At 39.9% G+C, this 18,189-nt stretch overlaps 1 protein-coding gene across 1 annotated transcript in view; it reads right to left on the bottom strand.

Moving 5' to 3' along the window:
* Positions 1 to 593: 593 nt before the first annotated feature.
* The window catches only part of LOC127568644 (sprouty-related, EVH1 domain-containing protein 2-like), a 108,567-nt gene continuing 90,971 nt past the window's right edge, over positions 594 to 18,189 (bottom strand). The window contains exons 5-6 of the mRNA XM_052012626.1: positions 7,302 to 7,451; positions 594 to 4,203 (exon numbers count right to left, since the gene is read on the bottom strand). Coding sequence (XP_051868586.1) covers positions 3,544 to 4,203; positions 7,302 to 7,451 — 810 coding nt within the window. The 3' untranslated portion in view covers positions 594 to 3,543. The remainder of the gene's footprint in view (positions 4,204 to 7,301; positions 7,452 to 18,189) is intronic.

Raw genomic sequence — 18,189 nt, 5'->3', positions numbered from 1 at the left:
CCTTTAACATTTGAAAATAAACCCAGGCCAAGGAGAAAGGTCATTCCAGATGTATTAACAATCAAATTCATTCACAAAGTGATTGATCTGCTTCATCTTTAAGTTGCTGAATTAATCTATATTATTAATCTATATTATTATCAAAAGAGCATAACAAATAGAACAAAAACCATGGAAAACACAATGTCAAAAAATATGTCCATCTCGAATGGATTTTTTTTTGAAATGGGAAATGAGAGCTTATGCTCTTTGGGACACAGTCTGGCTTTGCAAGGATTTGCTAAGAGTGTGGGGTAACTGGGGTGGTACTGAATTTTTTTCTTGAGAATGAGGGGCGGAGCATAGCAACATTTTTGGAGTAATGTGTAATTGGATAGTACATTAGTCATATCCTTGCAAATCTATAAAGACCACTTCCTATAATGGGGATACCCAAAGTAATCCACAAATTTACTGTGGTTTAATGTTGTATATGAATTCGTTGCTTTGTTAATGATGTGGAAAGTAGCAAGGGATTCCATTCTTCACCACACAGCACCACACTATTTTAAGACTTCCTATTGAATAACTTTTCCAACTCACCATCCACAACATTTTGAACATCAATGTTCCTTTCATTTTATTGCCATCTGATCTGCCAAGGTACATATTTAAGGTATGACATAAATGTAGAAGAATTATGTACTGGTCAGGTCATTATTTTGTAGTTTTGATATGATGTATTCATATTTACACAGTAGATTGGAAAAGCAAGGGCTACATCATGATCATACATTAGAAACAATAAAAAAAATAGAAGAACTAAAATGTACATCATACACGATATTTGTTTTTTTTACACAGAGGTAAAAATGCTTATTGTAAAAAAAAACTAATAATCAATACAACAGGGTTTTTAGTATACAAGATAGTGGAGGCACTTTCTTTTAATTCTTTAAGGTGTGCATTGGCTGAAGACTGCACAAACAACAGCTTTTGGTTAACTTTCTTACCACAGATACAAAAATAAATTTGATTTGTTTTTCACCCACCACCCTGTTCCCCCTCCCCCCCCCCCCCAGACAATTGTCTTTTGTATTGCAAAGCTGATTGGGAGGAATACCACCACTGTTCAACATCAGTGTGGGTGACAGATGAGAACTATATTCAAAAAAAACCTCTAGCTCAGCTCCATTACCATAGACTGCATACCTCAATTTACAAATTTACAGTGTGTATGCGTGGGAAGAACTGCCAATGAAAAAGCTAAACTGGCCAGATGGATACAGATCGCATGTCGATGTGGTGTCAGATGTAGAGGCACCTTATCCATGTTATACCAGTGAGCTGCTGGATTACTGCTAAGTCTCCGGAAAAATTAGTGTTGATTTAAGCCCATGTATGTGTTGTATTCCAATGTAGTTAAGACCCCATGGTGATTTTAATAAAAACTGAAATCACAATTTGCAAAATTTGCATGCGCATAAAATGGCAGGGTAATAGTCCCTTTGCCTGAGATGTTCTCAGCTGTTAGTTAGGGCCACCACTGTAATGCTTTTCACACTGGTGTTGGGAGATTAATGCCCAGTTGATTTTGTCAATTTCACTTGTGATGTATACTGAAATTGATCAGTTCTGTCATTATCCGAAGCTTTAAAAAAAAGCAGCAAAATGCGCAGGCAGTTTTGTCCTGCATGCGTGTCAGAAGTATTCAATTATCAAAAATGCAGGTGCAGCAACAGAATGCAATGACTAACGCACTTGGTCAGCAGATTATTCTGCAGGTCCCATGTGCAGCCCTCATTTTTATGGCATGGAAGTTTTTTGTTTAAGTCTTACGTTGGTTACACAATGGAGGAAGGGGAGAGATGTTGAACCACTGGTAATTAACTGTGAACAGGATGGTAAATTCCAACAGACCTGTTTGCTAGCTGCCTCAAAATAAAATGGACCAGATTGTACCATGCTGCTGAGCGAAAACTGCTGCTTTTCAAATAAATTAAAAAAAAAATGGCTAGTCCCAGTGTTACAAAAATATTCTTTCAAAGCATAAGCTTTCTACTTGAGGGTTTATGTACTACCCTTAATAACCTGAGCAATTAAGATTTTGAAGGAAGTTATCTCTCTCCCACAATCCCCCTCCCCCCACCCCCATCCATCCCATGAAGCTTCCAGCCACAATGACTGTAAGCTACAAGTTGGTAAGGCTTCAATTATCCTTATTTTCTAGGACACTTTGTGCTTTTCAAAAAAAAGTTAACTTGGATCTGCCGAAATTGACCCACTATTTCCTCCCTAATGCTCTGTGAAACTGTCAAACTTGGAATTCCAGTCTCATGCACAATCCATACAGTACAGTTGGCTAGGCCAGGTTTGGTTTACATCCAAATCAATGACACAAGTTATAGCAAAGGCTGAGCAGTCTGTGGTAACTGCTCCCTGTGGCTCACTAGAGTAAAGACTGTAAAAGGCAGAGGCCAGCAAACTAGGTTAGTGAAATCAGACGGCCAGAGTATTAAGAACTAATAGAATGCAAGGGCCTTATACTTCAGTCACCTTGCTAAATGTAGTGAACTAATGTTGTGCTCTCTGATTGTACTGGCTACAAGGCTGTGTAAATAAGAGGCCAAGCAGTCAGGGAGCTTGGTTATATAGTATTATCAGATAAACTTTAGTGTATTGACAATTAAAATGAGAACTCTATTCAAGGAACCCTTTAACTAGAAAAGCATTTCTACTGTTTTTCAAAAATCAACATTTTGACAGAAACCAAATTTATCATTGACCATTATAGCAAAAAATAAGTGGGGTAAGTGTTACACCTTGAGATTCAATAATTGCTTTAGAGTTCAGAGATTAGTCAAAAGCAAGTTCATTATTATTTTAAGAACTATGCTGAAGAGGGTGATACCTACAGTTAGATTTTTAGTAAGTGTCAGAGTGTTGAAGAGAAATCAGGTGCAATTAACAAGCAGCATTATTTTGGCTTCATACAGTAATGACAATACTGTGTTGTGGTACAAGTTTACTAGCACACTTTCTTTTGTAAAAGGTAATATACGATACCTGACCACAGGTCAAGTGTCTCAGTTGATCAAGCAGGAACCATTCACGCCAATTTCCTCGTTTAATGTTATATCCTGTTGCCAAGCTAGGACAGGACACCTTGGCACATCACTGTGTAGCCAACCATTACTCACCCACCCTGGTTCCACGTGACATCTCCAAACCACCACACACATAATTCAGCTCTCACCCGCTTTAGATTTTTTAAAAAATTATAAACAATTGTGAGACATTTTTATATATATATATATTATATATATATATATATATAAAATATATATATATATATTTTCATGATAGAAAAGTCTACTTGTTATTGTTAGTTCCATTTAACGTTTGAAGGACACAGTCATGTTGCTTCTCCACCTATGGACCTGCAGTTTCAGAGATGAGTGTATTCCAGAGAGGTTGGTGACAGTAACTGCATCAAACTATGATCAGAATACTCCAGACCAAAATGTGCTTCAATAACTGATGTTCCACAGAAAAAGACACGAGTCACCCAACTGCTTTGTGTTTCCCACCGCAACACCTGCACATCACCCCACATTTGTAGCACGCTCGAAGGGGAAGGTAACAGCACATACAGGGAGCGATGAATGACAAGGCTATCAAAGCCAGCCAACGAAGGCAGAACTTCTCATCATTGGTGTCACAAGAACAAGGGTCTGAATAATCTCCCTCCGGATCGGACATGCAGTGATACAGCATGCTGTCTGCACACCACATACAGCTTGCTCGACGGATGCAGGTTCGAATAGGATCTGGGGCATCTTGGCATTGACCCCTTCTGTTTTCCTCATGATTAAACATGTCCCTGCAGTACACACACCTCGATCTTTCGCCGTCGTCTATCCTTCGGCGGAGTTTTGACTTTGACGGCATTGGCTGAGTCTTCACCACACCACTTTTCAAATCTTTACCGAATCCAAAATCAGAGCTCTCTACATAAGGATAATTGTAGTCATGTTTTAAAGCGTCACTTTTGTCAAAATGTACGTAGGAATCCACATCACCGTGGTCATTGTACTTTGGGCGCACTGCTGCATACCTGTAGTCCTCGTATCTCTCCCTTAACCATGCTTTTTCTCGTGGATTAATGCGGACAATTTCTTCTTCATCATCTCGAAAACTGACATGGCGTTGCTTCGGCACAGACTAAAATTTACAAGAAGTACATTAGTGCATTCTGTCATAAAGAGCTGAATGAATACAAAATAATTCTTCATGGCAGTGGGTTGAGGACACCTCTTGGTCAACAGAATTGTTGGATCCATATATTAATGGGTTCTTTACATAATTGTTTCAAAAGAATTGAACAATAACTCCTGCACAGATACAATTATACAACTAGAGCGTACTGATTTTCACCTTTTGGCTCTATTTTACAGATTTCAAATTGCAATGAAAAAGAGTTTCCAGCAGCATTTATACAAGCTAAATGAAAAAAACAAGCCTAACCCCTTACTTCATTTTTGCTTGCAGTTAATTGAAAGTGTACATCAAGGGGACAAAACTTTGGCACAAGTTTAAGACTGAGAAAGGCACAACTGATGAACTGAACCTCCTTCTCAACACACAATGTTCACTTTCACTACAACAAATCAGCTCTTTTCATTTTGACTTACTTTTGATGTGGTTCCTCAGCAGACCACATTACAACAAAGTCAATGCAGTGTAGAAAGAAGTGCCAAAAATGTGCTTCCAATTCAAATTCAGTGCACTCTTTAAAAATAGTATAGCATGATTAGTTATCAAATTAAGTTTGACATATTAGTCTGTTTGCAGTAATTTGTAACTGACATTGCAGTGCCCTTGGTTCTCTGCCTACATTTTATGTCTCAATCTTTTGAATGTTGTGCAGAAAACCCGCATAATATACCATTGCACTACAGGCAAGGCATAATCAAGGGAATGACCCCAAATGTGGATCATTCCCTCAAAATCTAATATGTTATTAAGTATTCCAGATGTGACCAAATGTTGCAACAAACAGGCATGTCAACAAACCTCGGCAACATCTGTTTCCCACTTATCATTTATTTAAAAATGTAATTTGCTTCACATAAACCCGAAATAATGAGTATTAGTGGTTGAACAGACTTTTCAAACATGCTTCAAAATATTTGCAACTCTGGGGTACACTGGACATTAGCTTTGTGCACAAATGTTGAACTTCTTTCAAAACACAAAGAATTGAATTATATTTGTAATTGGTTACTCAGCTTTCAGGTTTAGTTATAGCAAGATAAAACTAATGCTTTCAGTGGGATTCAGAACAATTTATATTTTGGTTAATTTCTAATGCAAACTTAAGCTCTTTACAGAAACAAAGATTTATTGCTTTATAGATGATATTTCAAAAATCAAGAAACCTAGATTGAGAAGTCGAATTAAATTAAAAAGTAGCCATTAGATTTTGGAAGGCAATATTGAGGGTAAACTTTGGCATTGAGGTTTTCAAACCCTCAAATGGCCAAAGTACCCAGGGATATGCCCAACCACAGTTGGCAACCCTATTTGGCTTGGCATTCACAAAGTGGTCATGGCACATTTAGTCCATTTCTGTATGGAAGGAGATGTATTCTGCACTAAAGCAATTACAGCACCATGTATCAACTGAAGACTAATCCAAGCCCACATCATTCATGGTCTGTAAACCTTTAGCATCCAGCTGTAGGGCAATAAAGAATATTAGAAAAGGTTACAAGCATCTTCATATCACATCATAGCCAGAACATATTTCTTCTCCCAAGTGAAAGCTGAATGAATTGGAACACAACAATTTCATGGAAAAATTGGGATGAGTACAAGGAGTGTGAATCAGTTACAGTGCCAATAGGCACTGGGACCAGGAATTTTGGCAGTCAACAGTATCAGGGAGAAGCTGCAAGGTCCGATGGATAGAGTGAACACACAGAACAAGACAGAAAACAGTGTTCTAGAGAGCAAAAAGGATGGAGGTGGGTGGGGAGGGGTGATGGTGGGAGGGAATTGGAGGAAGACGCAGTGAGAGGGATGCATGTGCATGTAGGGCAGCTGACAATCTCTCAGCAAGGAAATATATGATGACTTTACTCATAATTTAATCCAGGCAAGATGAATGGGGCACATGTGTTCAACCTACAGGAACAACCCTGAGCTTTCAATTGCCTGTTACTTTAATTTTCCATCCTATTCCCACTCTGACCCTTCTGTCTGTGGCATCATGCACTGTTATGGTGAGGTCTAATTTAAGATCGAGGAAAAACACCTCTACGGTCTGGGCAAGTTGCAGCCTTCTGGACTTTATATTGAACTCTTCAACCTTAGGTAACTTGATTTTTCCTCTGTCTGTTTCAGAACTGGCCATTTCTGCTGTAGGTCATCCATCTGTGATATTGGCTCAGTTTTTCTCTCTTCATTAGTACAGCCTGACCTGCTAGGTACGTCCCTCAGCCCTGCTATGAACAACACACATAGAAAGAAGCATAATCACCCTCTCACTGCCCCATTAACCCTTTTGACATGACCTCCCACAAATGTTCTCTCCACCCCTCCCCCATGTTCTTGGCAACCTGAAACTTTTTTTTCTTTTCCAATTTTGATGAAAGGTCAAGACATTAACTCTGTTTCTCCTTCCACGGATGCTTGTCCTGCTGAGTATTTCTAACATTTTCTGTTTTGGTTCAGGTTTTCAGCCATTATCCCTCAAATATGTACCCTTTTATCTGAGGGTACATATTTGAGGGATAAATATTTCCCAGTGATGTTTCTCATGCTCGTCCTCAAATTATGATGAAATGCTTGGGATATTTTACAATGGTTTAACATTGCATTTGAAAAATGTTCCCAGTGACAGTGCAGCCCCAATTTACTAGTTAATTCTCAGGGTAGATGATAGTGCTCAAGTCTCTGGAGGAGTACTTAAACCCACAACCTGTGACCACAGTGGTGAGTGTGCTACTCACTGAGCTACAGCTGGCACAAGCCTAGTTATCTTCCTTTAAAAAAAAGAATATTTATTACACTAATAATAAAATCTTTCATGTTTCAGGAAAGAGGATTCCTCCAGGATCACACCCCCAGACTCTCTCTCTCCCCCACCCTTCTCCCAGGACGCACAGAAAAACTCCTGTAAGAGAAGTTCTCAAGCATTTTGTTAGCTTATTTTCTTCTCATTCCTAACAAGGGTGGCACTCAATCTGTCCGAGCCCTTCCAAATGAACAAATTCAGTAACTGAATCTACAAATGAATGGTTGAATTGAATCCTCACCTGCTCCAGGAGGTAGTGGTCAGGGCTGTAATGATCAAGTGTGTGTCTCAGAGGACAGAGAGGCCGGTGAGTTTCACTGACTGTGGGAGTGAGCACCCTCGCTGGCTGCTCCTTCCTGTTCGATGAGTTCGAAGAACTATCGGTTGCAGCCTTTCAAGAAAACGAGGAGAAATCTCATCAGCAAAGAGTAAAACACCAGGTCTGAAAGCAAGCATCATTCACATCAGTATCAGAGCAAATCAATACAAATGAATTCACGTGTTGGGAAGAAGTTGGAATGCAACACCTTAGTGTTGCCCACTGGCTGTAATTTCAGAACATGTGTATTGAGCCACTTTATTAATCACAGCTAGGATAACAAAACGTTCAATTAGGAGGGACTGCAGACCCTCTCACCTTTTGGGTAACTGAGAGAAAAGATTTCTTTTGGACATAATTAAATGCATAGATTTCCTAACATGTTACATTCTGGGTACAGTAGCACAGTGTACAGGACTTGTATTCAGCTGCCTGGATCATTAATCCAGAGAAGAGTTAGAATCCCATCAAATGGTGAATTTAAATTCAATTAAATAAATCTGGAATTAATCCCATGTCAGTAATGGTAATCATGAAACTGCAAGATTGTCAGCAAAATCCATTCTGATGGCCTCCAACGAAGGAGCCCTGCCACCCTTATCCCACATTGACACCAGGTCCATCATGACTTGACTCTTATTACTTGCCCCTTTGGGACAATTAGGGATCAGCAGTGAATGGTTACATTCCATGAATAAAACAAACCCAAACATGGGAATTTCTACACATGGTTTAGCTGCAAGCTGTTTAATATTTTCCACAAATATACCTCATTCAGAATCAGAAAATACTACTTCCCACAACAAAGAAATTGGTGCAGTCCCACACAGACTGCATTCATTTACTCCTACTGGAGTTATAAACAGATGTTTCTCCCTTGCTCAAGGTTTTGTTTTCCTTAACTCAAGATCTCCACCCTTGGGCCATCAGAGCTACAAAAGTTCACTTTGGCCACTGCAATCTTTTAATGCATCCTTGAACACAGAATCCCCAAGAGAGCACACTGATTGGTCATCAATTGACAGGTCAGGAATAAATAGAGTGCAGATTTGGTTTAATACAAATGTGGCAACATTTATGGGATAACAAAATAAAAAAAAGGCTAGAACAAGTGGGAATCAGGATGCAAATGCATTCCAGTGTCACTTAAATTACAGCTGCCTGGGTTACCAGAGTGATCCACTTTAGAGCAGAGTGTTACATTTCTGGTGGAAATCAGGAAATGGCGTTGACACATATGGAAGGGGATCCAGAGAAGTCCCAATGCAAGCAGAACATGGACACAAGGATGGAACAATTATTTTCAAAAGGAGAATACAAGGAGCCGTGGGATATCAGATTTGCAAAATGAAATCAAATTCTGAATAATGACCTGCAATTAAACACAAATTGACAGGGTTCAATTACAGATATCCCTCAGACTGGAGTTTAACCAGAGTCTAAAATCAGTAAGAGATCTACACATCTGCAATCTATTTATGACATGAAGATGCGAGGATACTTCTGAGTTCACAATACACAGCCTGGTCTGGCAATGAGTGGTTACGAGAGACCAAAGAACAATGGGCCTTGTCATCAATGACGAAGAATGAAAATCTGCAAGTTGCTGTATACAGGTATGTGCACATGAATTAGCAGGAACTACGTATGGTGTACTTTTTCTAATGTCTGTATTCAAATAATAGATTCTAGATTGCACAGATGTATTAAGTTGTATAACAGTATCTGCTAACTTTTCATCACAGGCAGCCAATCACCCATGGCAGTCACATCCCCTAACACCGTGGCCCCTCCCTTCCAACTTCTGCAAAATCTCCAATCTCCTCATTCATCTTAACACCACGCTTTCTTTCCCCTTCCAGCCCAGTGTTCACGTTTATTCATTGTTAACGTAAAGTGTTTGAAGACTTTTTGTATATAATGCTGTAAGGAAAATGCAAACTTTACTACTGCAATTGCTCAAAATTTATTTCCCATTATGATTATTACAAAATAACCCAGAATAGCCTAGGTATAACATTTTACTGGCTGTGGCTCAGTTGGTAGGAATCTTGGTCAAAATGCTGGGGGCTTGGTTCCCACTTGAGACAAGAGGACTCTCCAGTACAGAACTGAGGCGATGCTGCCTTCCAGACAGGATGTCAAACCTTGGCTGCTTTCTCAGATGGTCATAAAAGATCCCATGGTATTAAAGCACAGCAGGGGATTTATCCCAGGTGACCAGTAGTTAAGAGCCTGACATTAGATTAGACAGTAACTGAACCTTCCTTGTTTCTTTCAGGATGTCTCAAGGTATTTTCCAGCTATCAAGCTACGTATGAAGCACAGATGCCTGTAATGTAGGAACGTCAGTAACCAATTTGTGCACAGCAAGCTCCCACAAAATGCACTGTGATAATGACCTGATAATGTGCAAGTGATGAAAATTAGCTTCATCTTCCTTGAAATAGTACTGTAGGATATTTTACAATCACCAGTGAGTGCAAACAGGTTTGTTTCAAATCTTTCACTGGAAAGTTACACCTCTGACAGCGTAGTTCTTCCTCAGAGCTGCACTGTAGTGTCTGCCTGGGTATTTATATTCAGGTCTTGAGGGAAGCTTGTTTGGTGATTGCTACGTTACTTTGAGAGAATCTACACCCTTTCTACAATACAGCTTTGCCTTCTAAAATAATTCCTTGACTGAGAAGGCACTTTGGGTCATCTTGAAAAGATGAAATTGTCTATATAATAAGTGGAAATCTCTCCTTTGAGCTCAATTCAGTGTCCTTGCTGCTCAAGAAACCAAGAGCTCATGCACTTTCCATCTTTTATTCTTTAGATTTGGGCACTGAAAAAAAAATTGTGATAGGACGTTTTGAAACCCCAAAATGCTTCTATTAATTGTTTCAAGAAAAAAAAAGATTAGGTAAGCTTTCCTTTGATCTTGAAACTCTCATTGTTTTCAATGGCCTCACCCCTAGCCCTCAATTTCTCCTGACCTACAAGCTTCAGATATCTGCTCCAGTTTCAGCCTATGAGCACCACTGCTCATGGTTACTACAGCTGTTCCTTCAGGTGGGCCACAGACCGAAGTTCTGGAATGCCCTCCCTACATCTTGCTCCCTTTTCAGTCTTACTCCTAAAGGTGCCCCTTAAAACCTACCTCTTTGACAAAGCTTTTTGGTAGCTTGACTTTTTAACATTACCTTGTGCCAAGTTGTTTGGTATACTGCTGCAAAACACTTTTGGACCTTAGGCTATAGTAAAGGAGCGACTGAAATACAAGCCAGAGTTAGATGTTGCAATACACTGAAGTTGGGTGTGTACAATACACTGTTTATGCTTGACACCTGCTAGAACAGAGGTGAGGAGGAACAACTGTAGCCAGAGGGTGGTGAGTCTGTGGAATTCATTGCCACAGATGGCTGTGGAGGCCAAGTCATTGGGTATATTTAAAGCGGAGGTTGATAGGTTCTTGATAAGTAAAGGCTTCAGAGGTTACTGGGAGAAGGTAGAATAGGGTTGAGAGCGAAAGATATATCAGCCATGATCAAATGGCAGAGCAGATTCGAAGAGCCGAATGGCCTAATTCTGCTTCTATCTCCTATGGTCTTACTACAGAGTGGTTAGTAACGAAAACCTCAACACACATTAAAAACTTAATCTAGAAGTTATCAACATATTAATGGCACAGTTTCTAAAATTCATTAATGCAGGAAGTAAACTATAATGAAGGAAACAGACCACAGGATACCCCCAACAGGATACACGGAAGAAGTCTCTAACATAATATTTATAACTATAAATACAATTTCCAACTTATAAATAAAAGATATATACATCTTAATGTAATTGGATATTCACTAAATTGGTAATTCGGACTTCAACTCTCAAGCACACCATCACAGGAAAGTTGGGTGCATCTTGAAATGAATACGTAGATTGGTAAAGAAATGGTCAACACACTTCCTATGATTAAATTACAGCAGGAAGTCTATTAATAACCCATATTTTCAAACTTTCAGAGGGTGTGGGTACTAAAGAAGTAGGTGATGTTTCCCTCAGAACAGGGAAGTTCAAGAGGTCAGGGGAGATCAAAATTATGAAGTGTGGGGTAAAAGGAAATGACAGAAACAATTTCCATGAGCTACTGTTTTTAAACAAGGGCATAAATTTATTAAAAGAAAATCAAATTGGGAGGTTGGAAGAACAGCTTTCCATGTTGGGGGTTGTTAGGACTCAATGTCCATCAGAGCACTGCTGCAAAAAGTTTAAACTAAGCTCTGAGAAAGAAGTGAACATATTATTTAAAAAGCTGTGAAGTAGCAGCTAGTGACAAACTGTTTTGACCCATGCTGTAACAGTGATTCTGTAGGGGAGCCACGTAATAAAAGCTTGCACAATCTGAGTAAGCTGACCCACGACATGAAGAGTGGAATCCCAGCTATAAACAGCATCAATCATAATCTGCAGACGTTCAGACACTTAACTAGTGCAGATGCAAGTATGTTCCTTTAATATGGGCACCAAATACGTGTGGTGATTATGGCAGATGTCTATTGACACTGATTTTTCTCTGCAGTTACATGTGTTTTCAATGCCATCTTCACAGTACATAATAATATTTCACAATGACATCATAAACTTGTTTCATAAATGTGAAGAGATCTGGCAGGACCCATTCACCAGTTCAGAGAATCTCACACAGAAGGCAAATATTCCAGCCCCCATGTTAGCAACCAAGATCTGTGCAGTGCTTCATCGCAAATTGTTATAAAGTAAAACATTTGCAGTTGGACAACAGGACACTTAATACAAATCTGTACAATTTTTGCTCAACTTAACAGCTTGCCTATTGCTGAAATGCTATCAACTCAATCTGATGAGAAAAACAGGTTTGCATTAATGAAAGTGCACCAAGAGCAAAGAAAACAATTAAGTACTTTTTGTACAAACTATATTGAAGCTGTACACGTGTCTCTCATATGGACAGCAAGCATCCTCCCAGAGGTTTCAACATTTGGAGAGCAGGACTTGAGACAGAATTATCATTATTCTAATTATAGTAAAACTCCAATAATCTGCCACCAGATTGTTCAGAAATGCTCATGGTTCAGCATCTGGCTCACTCAATAGTCCAGCATGTCAGTTGGATGTGCAGCTGGGTCTGGGGCCTGGAACACCATGGGTCAGGAATGCGCGTGGGATTGCAACTGGAGCTGAAGCACAGAGTGCTTGGATATTTCCTGGTCTCTTTGAACTCACCGGGTTCATCAGAGAATTTATTACACCATTGTGTAATATGTAAAAATAGTGAAATAAAATTGTTTGGAATATCAATAGGAGTAACATCCACCATCCTGGAAAATATGGCACCAAAGTCCTGAGTGCCAGAGAAGTTTTACTGCACATCAAAATGGATTGACTTTTCTCTCTCCACAGCAGATTCTACAACACTGTCATTTTCACTTAAATGTTTCACTATGCATTTGCTGGCAATGGCCCACAGGAATGTTTTTGTTTGTGCAGTGTACAGGATGTTAGATGCAAACATTATCAAACTTCATACGAGTTTGTCTGCTATCAGCTTAAATGCAACTGCTGTGATCTTGAATGCACTGACTAGCAAAAGTAGAGAAGCAGATTCAACTGTAACTTTCTAAGGGCAATTGGATTCAAACAGAGGGAGTGGGGCTGATGGGCAGATCTCATGAAGAGCCAGCACGGGCACCAGGAATTGAGTGACATCCCCCTGCTGTATCACTTCTTGCATGCTTATGAATTACTTGCTCCACATCAAGAGCTTCCTCATTCTACATGGAATTGGTGGTGGTTAAAACAAACAATCATTTAAGGCTTTGATAAGGTTTGCACCAAATAGCATACGCACTCCAAGAAGCTGCAAAATGTCCCTCCAAACCACTGCTGACAGCAAATGCTTTTTGAAACATTTCATTATTGGAGAATCAGTTGTGGGGAGAGCGCATGAATCAATGTGAAACAATCAAAACACCTTTACTCACTTTACACCCATTAAGATAGTGGTTCCCAAAAGCTAGAAAAGTTTTTAATGGTTCTTTAAACTTTGTGGTTCCTAGCTTTGGACTCATCTCTCACCCAGCTTTAGTGTAGTCTTGTACTTTGATAAGACTTGCTGGCTGAAGACTGGTGGCTTAATTCAGGAGCACGTTACTCCCTAATCAAATTGAAATGTGGGTGTTCTTCAAGGATTGACTTGTTCAGCACCAGGTATTTGGTGCTGTTTGCAACTGGTATTCCATATCTGACCCATTTTTGTCCATGAACAACTCATCTCATCCACTCCATGGATTTCTGATGACATCACTTTTTGTAGAAATTATTTTCCAAATCAAAATTTTGCATACTGCTTCCCATATGTGGGGTATTTGTTTTTCAGCCACTCATGTTGCCGTCCACAATACTTGCCATATCTAAGCAACCTTGGGTGTACTTTCTGATGTAGGATCTTCAACCTGGAAAATTGTTTCTCCCTCCATAGATGCTGGCCTGACTTGCTGAATGCTTTCAACATTTTGTTTTTAGTTCAGATTTCTAGTGTTCGCAGTTTTTGATTTTCAATTGGCTGCATTTTCCCTGTTCTGCCCTGGTCTCATGCTTCACCACATGTACACATTCAGTGTTTAGTGCCTTGTTCGAATAGCTCTGCAGCTATGCAGTTTTTTTTTAAAAAGAAAAGTTATACTTTAGAAAAGTTAGCTCTATCTCCTGTGGTAGCTGCTCTTTCTGTTTAGACTCACTGGTTCCACAAATGATTTGACCTCTGACAAGAGTCATTCAAATCTCGATGTTGCAATTATTTGCTAATAGTCAACCCTAAAGGATTAAATGATTCACCCTGATCCCAACTGTGTGCAGAGAGAACTACTAATGGTTGACTGTTTCATTTCTGGCAGATTTGCATTCTGTAATGTGTCTAACTCATTCTCCAGGGTGTCATTTGAGGGGCTTGTTGCAGGGTACAGCTCTCTTCACTCTCAATCGAGATACAAGAACATCTTTACTTTTGTTGGATTTGGTTCAGCTGTTAGCAAACTGTCTTCTACTCTCTAATATTTGCCTGCAAATCCAGCAGCTTGACTTGGGGTATGGGGTTGGGGGGGGGGGGGGGGGGGGCGGCGTTGCGGGTGCTCTATTTGTTCCATTGTGAATGATCTCAAGTGAATTGCAGAGCTCTCTGTCCTGTGGTGCACATGCATGTGTCATCTCAATTGTAGGAATTATGCCTGCCATCCCATATTCTGGTTCAGGCTCAGTGTCTAATTTTCATAGTTTTACTAACTGGCACCAAGTCTCAGCATGTCCCAAGATAATGAGAATAGTCAGTAATTTAATTTTAACTAACCTACTCATGAAACAGTAGACACATTTTCAGTTGCTTTCTTTCAAATAGTTTCCTTCTGGAACCTTGCGTCTCCAAAAGCTTTTGCAACATGAGCCATAGTTAGACGCATGATACCATTCTTAAAGGACTGACATCATTAAAAGAACAATTACTGTCTATGGATCAATATTATTGGGCAGAAGGGAAAGCAGCCCACATGACTTCTCCCGAATCAAGTCAGTGTAGCTATGAAACAGAATGATTTTTTTTAAGCTAGTGCTAAAAAGTGAATGCTGTTAATGATCTTCCAATATTTGCATTATAAATTTTTTTGCAGACACTGGAGTGTAATATAATAAATGCCATCTTCTAAAAAGGACCAGCTAATTTGTGCCATAATGACAGGAAGCAGCTATTGATCCCTGGAACTCAGCTCTCAAATCCTCATCCATTTAGTCCTGCATGTTGTCATATTATTGCTGACTGGAAGGTATTTTGCCTTTTCTCCTGAAAGATTTAATATTCAGTTGCAAAATCTAGATCTGTTGATTGAACTAGGTACAAATTAATACAAAGCAGAATTTAAAATTTTATATGTGGCTTTTTAAGTTAATGGTACACACCTTTATAGTTCATGAAGGCAAAAATAAAACTTTGACAACCCTAATGAAGAAAACTACACAAATACCAAGTACGGTATTGAGATGTGAAGCTAGCAGTTCAACTTGTGGAAAATATCCAGCAATGACAACTGAACGTAAAATACAATCTTCCTTTAGATTCCAGCACCATCCAATAACAAACATGGACAAGGTAATGAGACGATCAGCAGATAGTGGTAAACCATCCAGGCATGACCTGATACTTTTGTTAGGAGGTTCACTGAGATCTATAATTACCATCATACTGTTTCAGATGGAAGTGGTAGGTGGCAGATGAAGCCGAACAAACCTCTAGCAATCTTAATGTTGTGGTAACAGGTTAAACTTGTGAAACACAAAGTTTAATTTGATAAAATAAATTCCACTAGACTCCCTTTGAGCCACAACAACATCCATCACAAGCAAAGCAGATTGCTTCTGACGAAATAAATTGGGAGATCCCCCTTCGCAGACAGAGGTTGGAGTGGCACGACAGCAGATTTGGGGAACCGTCAATTCTGAAGTCGACATGGGGTTGTCAGATTAAACAGGTGATCTGCCTGAACCTTCTGGGAGAAGAATGAAAAAATAGCAACAGTTACTCATGCATGTTTTACAGAAAAACAGACTTCATGCTGTCCATGTGAAATGATTGCACCTACTGAATGATCCCCTCTCAGGGAGATGACAATGTGGAATATTTTATCATTGTTTGGATGGGATGCCAACAGCATGACTGCTCATGGCTATGTTTATCTGCAGCAAAGTAACATGACACTTACACCATTAGGAAAACCAAATCAGTATTGTGTCCCTGTCGGAGTTGGAGCCGTCTCCACATGTTGCCGATGGACCAGAGTACCGCATGCTTGCTCAGAGGTGCAGATTTTGTTGCACCATAGCCTGAAATTGGACCACAGCCAAACAGACCGGCCAAAGTTCAAGCTTGCTGGTGTGCCAAGTGCATATTGTCACAGTACTATCAGTGCAAGTGCCCTGCCCACACTAGTAATGAAGGCTGCAGAAAAATCCTCTGCTCTGGGTAGAACTATATTAGCTAAGAGAAACTACACAAAGTTACTGATGCAGAAGGTTTGAGACAGAAAATTAGATTCTTCTTTATTTCCATTTGGAATGTGAGCATCATTTGCTCCTTAAATTCCAGTTTGCAGAGGTGGGAGTTGTCTTATTTAACTACTGTAGCAGCTTAACACAACTCAAGCTAAGCCACTGAGGTCAGTTAAAAGTCAACTGTGTTAAAGTGGGACTAGTCCTACATAGATCACCTCGGATAAATGGGAATTTCCTTCCACAGAGGAGGAGGAACTGGCTGTAAACCAGTTTTTATGATTTTTGGATAAAGGAAATCAAGGAATAGAGTTAGTGTGGGAAAATGGCACTAAGGTAAAAGATTATCCATGTTCTTGTCAAGTGGCTGACTCCAGATGATACTTCTTTGATCTTAAGTTCTAATGCAACCATTTTTGGCCAGTTCAACAGACGACAATTTATTTTCAGATTTTTTAAACTGATTTCAAATTTGATGATACCAGTTCAAATTTCCAAAGTCCATGGATTGCAGAGGGATGAGATGTGCAAGAGAGTTCAAGAATCTAGAAGTACTGAGTTCAGACCTAAAGTGCAATGAATGAACATTTTCTTCTAGTATCCCCAAACCACACAGTGACCCCAGCCAACCTTTCAGCTCAACCTGCAGGATATGAAGAAAGATTGGATATGGGCTTGAAGCGAGTCCCCATTCTGGCAGCTCCAAGCGTGGGTGGGCTGGATAAAAACTTCACTACCCTGGTGAAAGCAGCATTACAAGGCTGGGGTGTGGTCAGAGCTGTCCCAACTCCCAGCAGCATGTTCAAGTTCCATGGAGCCAAGTTTGGGATAACTCCATACCCCTTTTGTCAATGCCTGCATGGACCCAGTACATTGCGCTCTCTTGTACTAACTTACAATATGGCAGAGGATGCAAGTTCCAATCTGTTTCTTAATTTTGATCTTATAAAGCTTCAATGGAACAGAATTTCAGAAACTGAGCACAAGGCAGGAATGCTACAATGGTGACCGGAAACAAAAACCTTTGAGCTTTATAATGGAAGATGATCAGGAGCACTTAACTTTAATTTCCATCTTTCAGAAGCTATTCAATAAGTCTGGCTGAGTGATGAAAGGATTCCTTGGGCAACAAAATAGGCAATATTTGAAAGGCACTACAGCAGCAGCAAGTCTGTCTTCTCTCTGTTCTACTAAAGGCTTTGGTGTCAGTGGAGCTAGTGACAAACTATTCTGACAGTGTCTTGACTTTGGCCTGGGAAGTATGGCCCGTGGCAGCTCTTGGACCAGCCCTCAGAAGAGTCTCTGTTCTGCTGTGTGGAGGCCCAAAGTATGGTGGTAGAATGAGCTCTACTTCTGCTAACATGGTGACCCCAACATTGAAAACTGTTTGTATTCAAAGCCTGGGTTGTCTGGATGCCTTGCACGTGGCCTGTTGTACCTTCCATCTTGCTCTGGTATCACTTCAGCCTACCGTCTTCTGCTCCAGCAGAAATGGCATAATCCCAAATGTTTTGGGCAAATCTGATCTGCCAAGAGTATGGTGTTTTAAACTCACGAGCTTATGAAATAGGACCAAAGCCCAGGGCGAGGCCAGACTTCTATAGCCCTGCTGAACAGAGTCAATATAAAAGATTTAACTGATACAGGGCCTGTCCCAGTCAGCACCAGGTGTGGCTGCTTCCTTGGCAGTGACCAGAGGTGAAAAGGCAAGATAAAAAACCGTGACTGTTTATGTCTATGACTCACATCAGAGTTA

The sequence above is a fragment of the Pristis pectinata genome, chromosome 3 (assembly GCF_009764475.1).
Source record: "Pristis pectinata isolate sPriPec2 chromosome 3, sPriPec2.1.pri, whole genome shotgun sequence".
NCBI lineage: Eukaryota > Metazoa > Chordata > Chondrichthyes > Rhinopristiformes > Pristidae > Pristis > Pristis pectinata.
The sequence above is the reverse complement of the archived record's forward strand: the minus strand, read 5'-3'. Positions and strand labels throughout refer to the sequence as shown.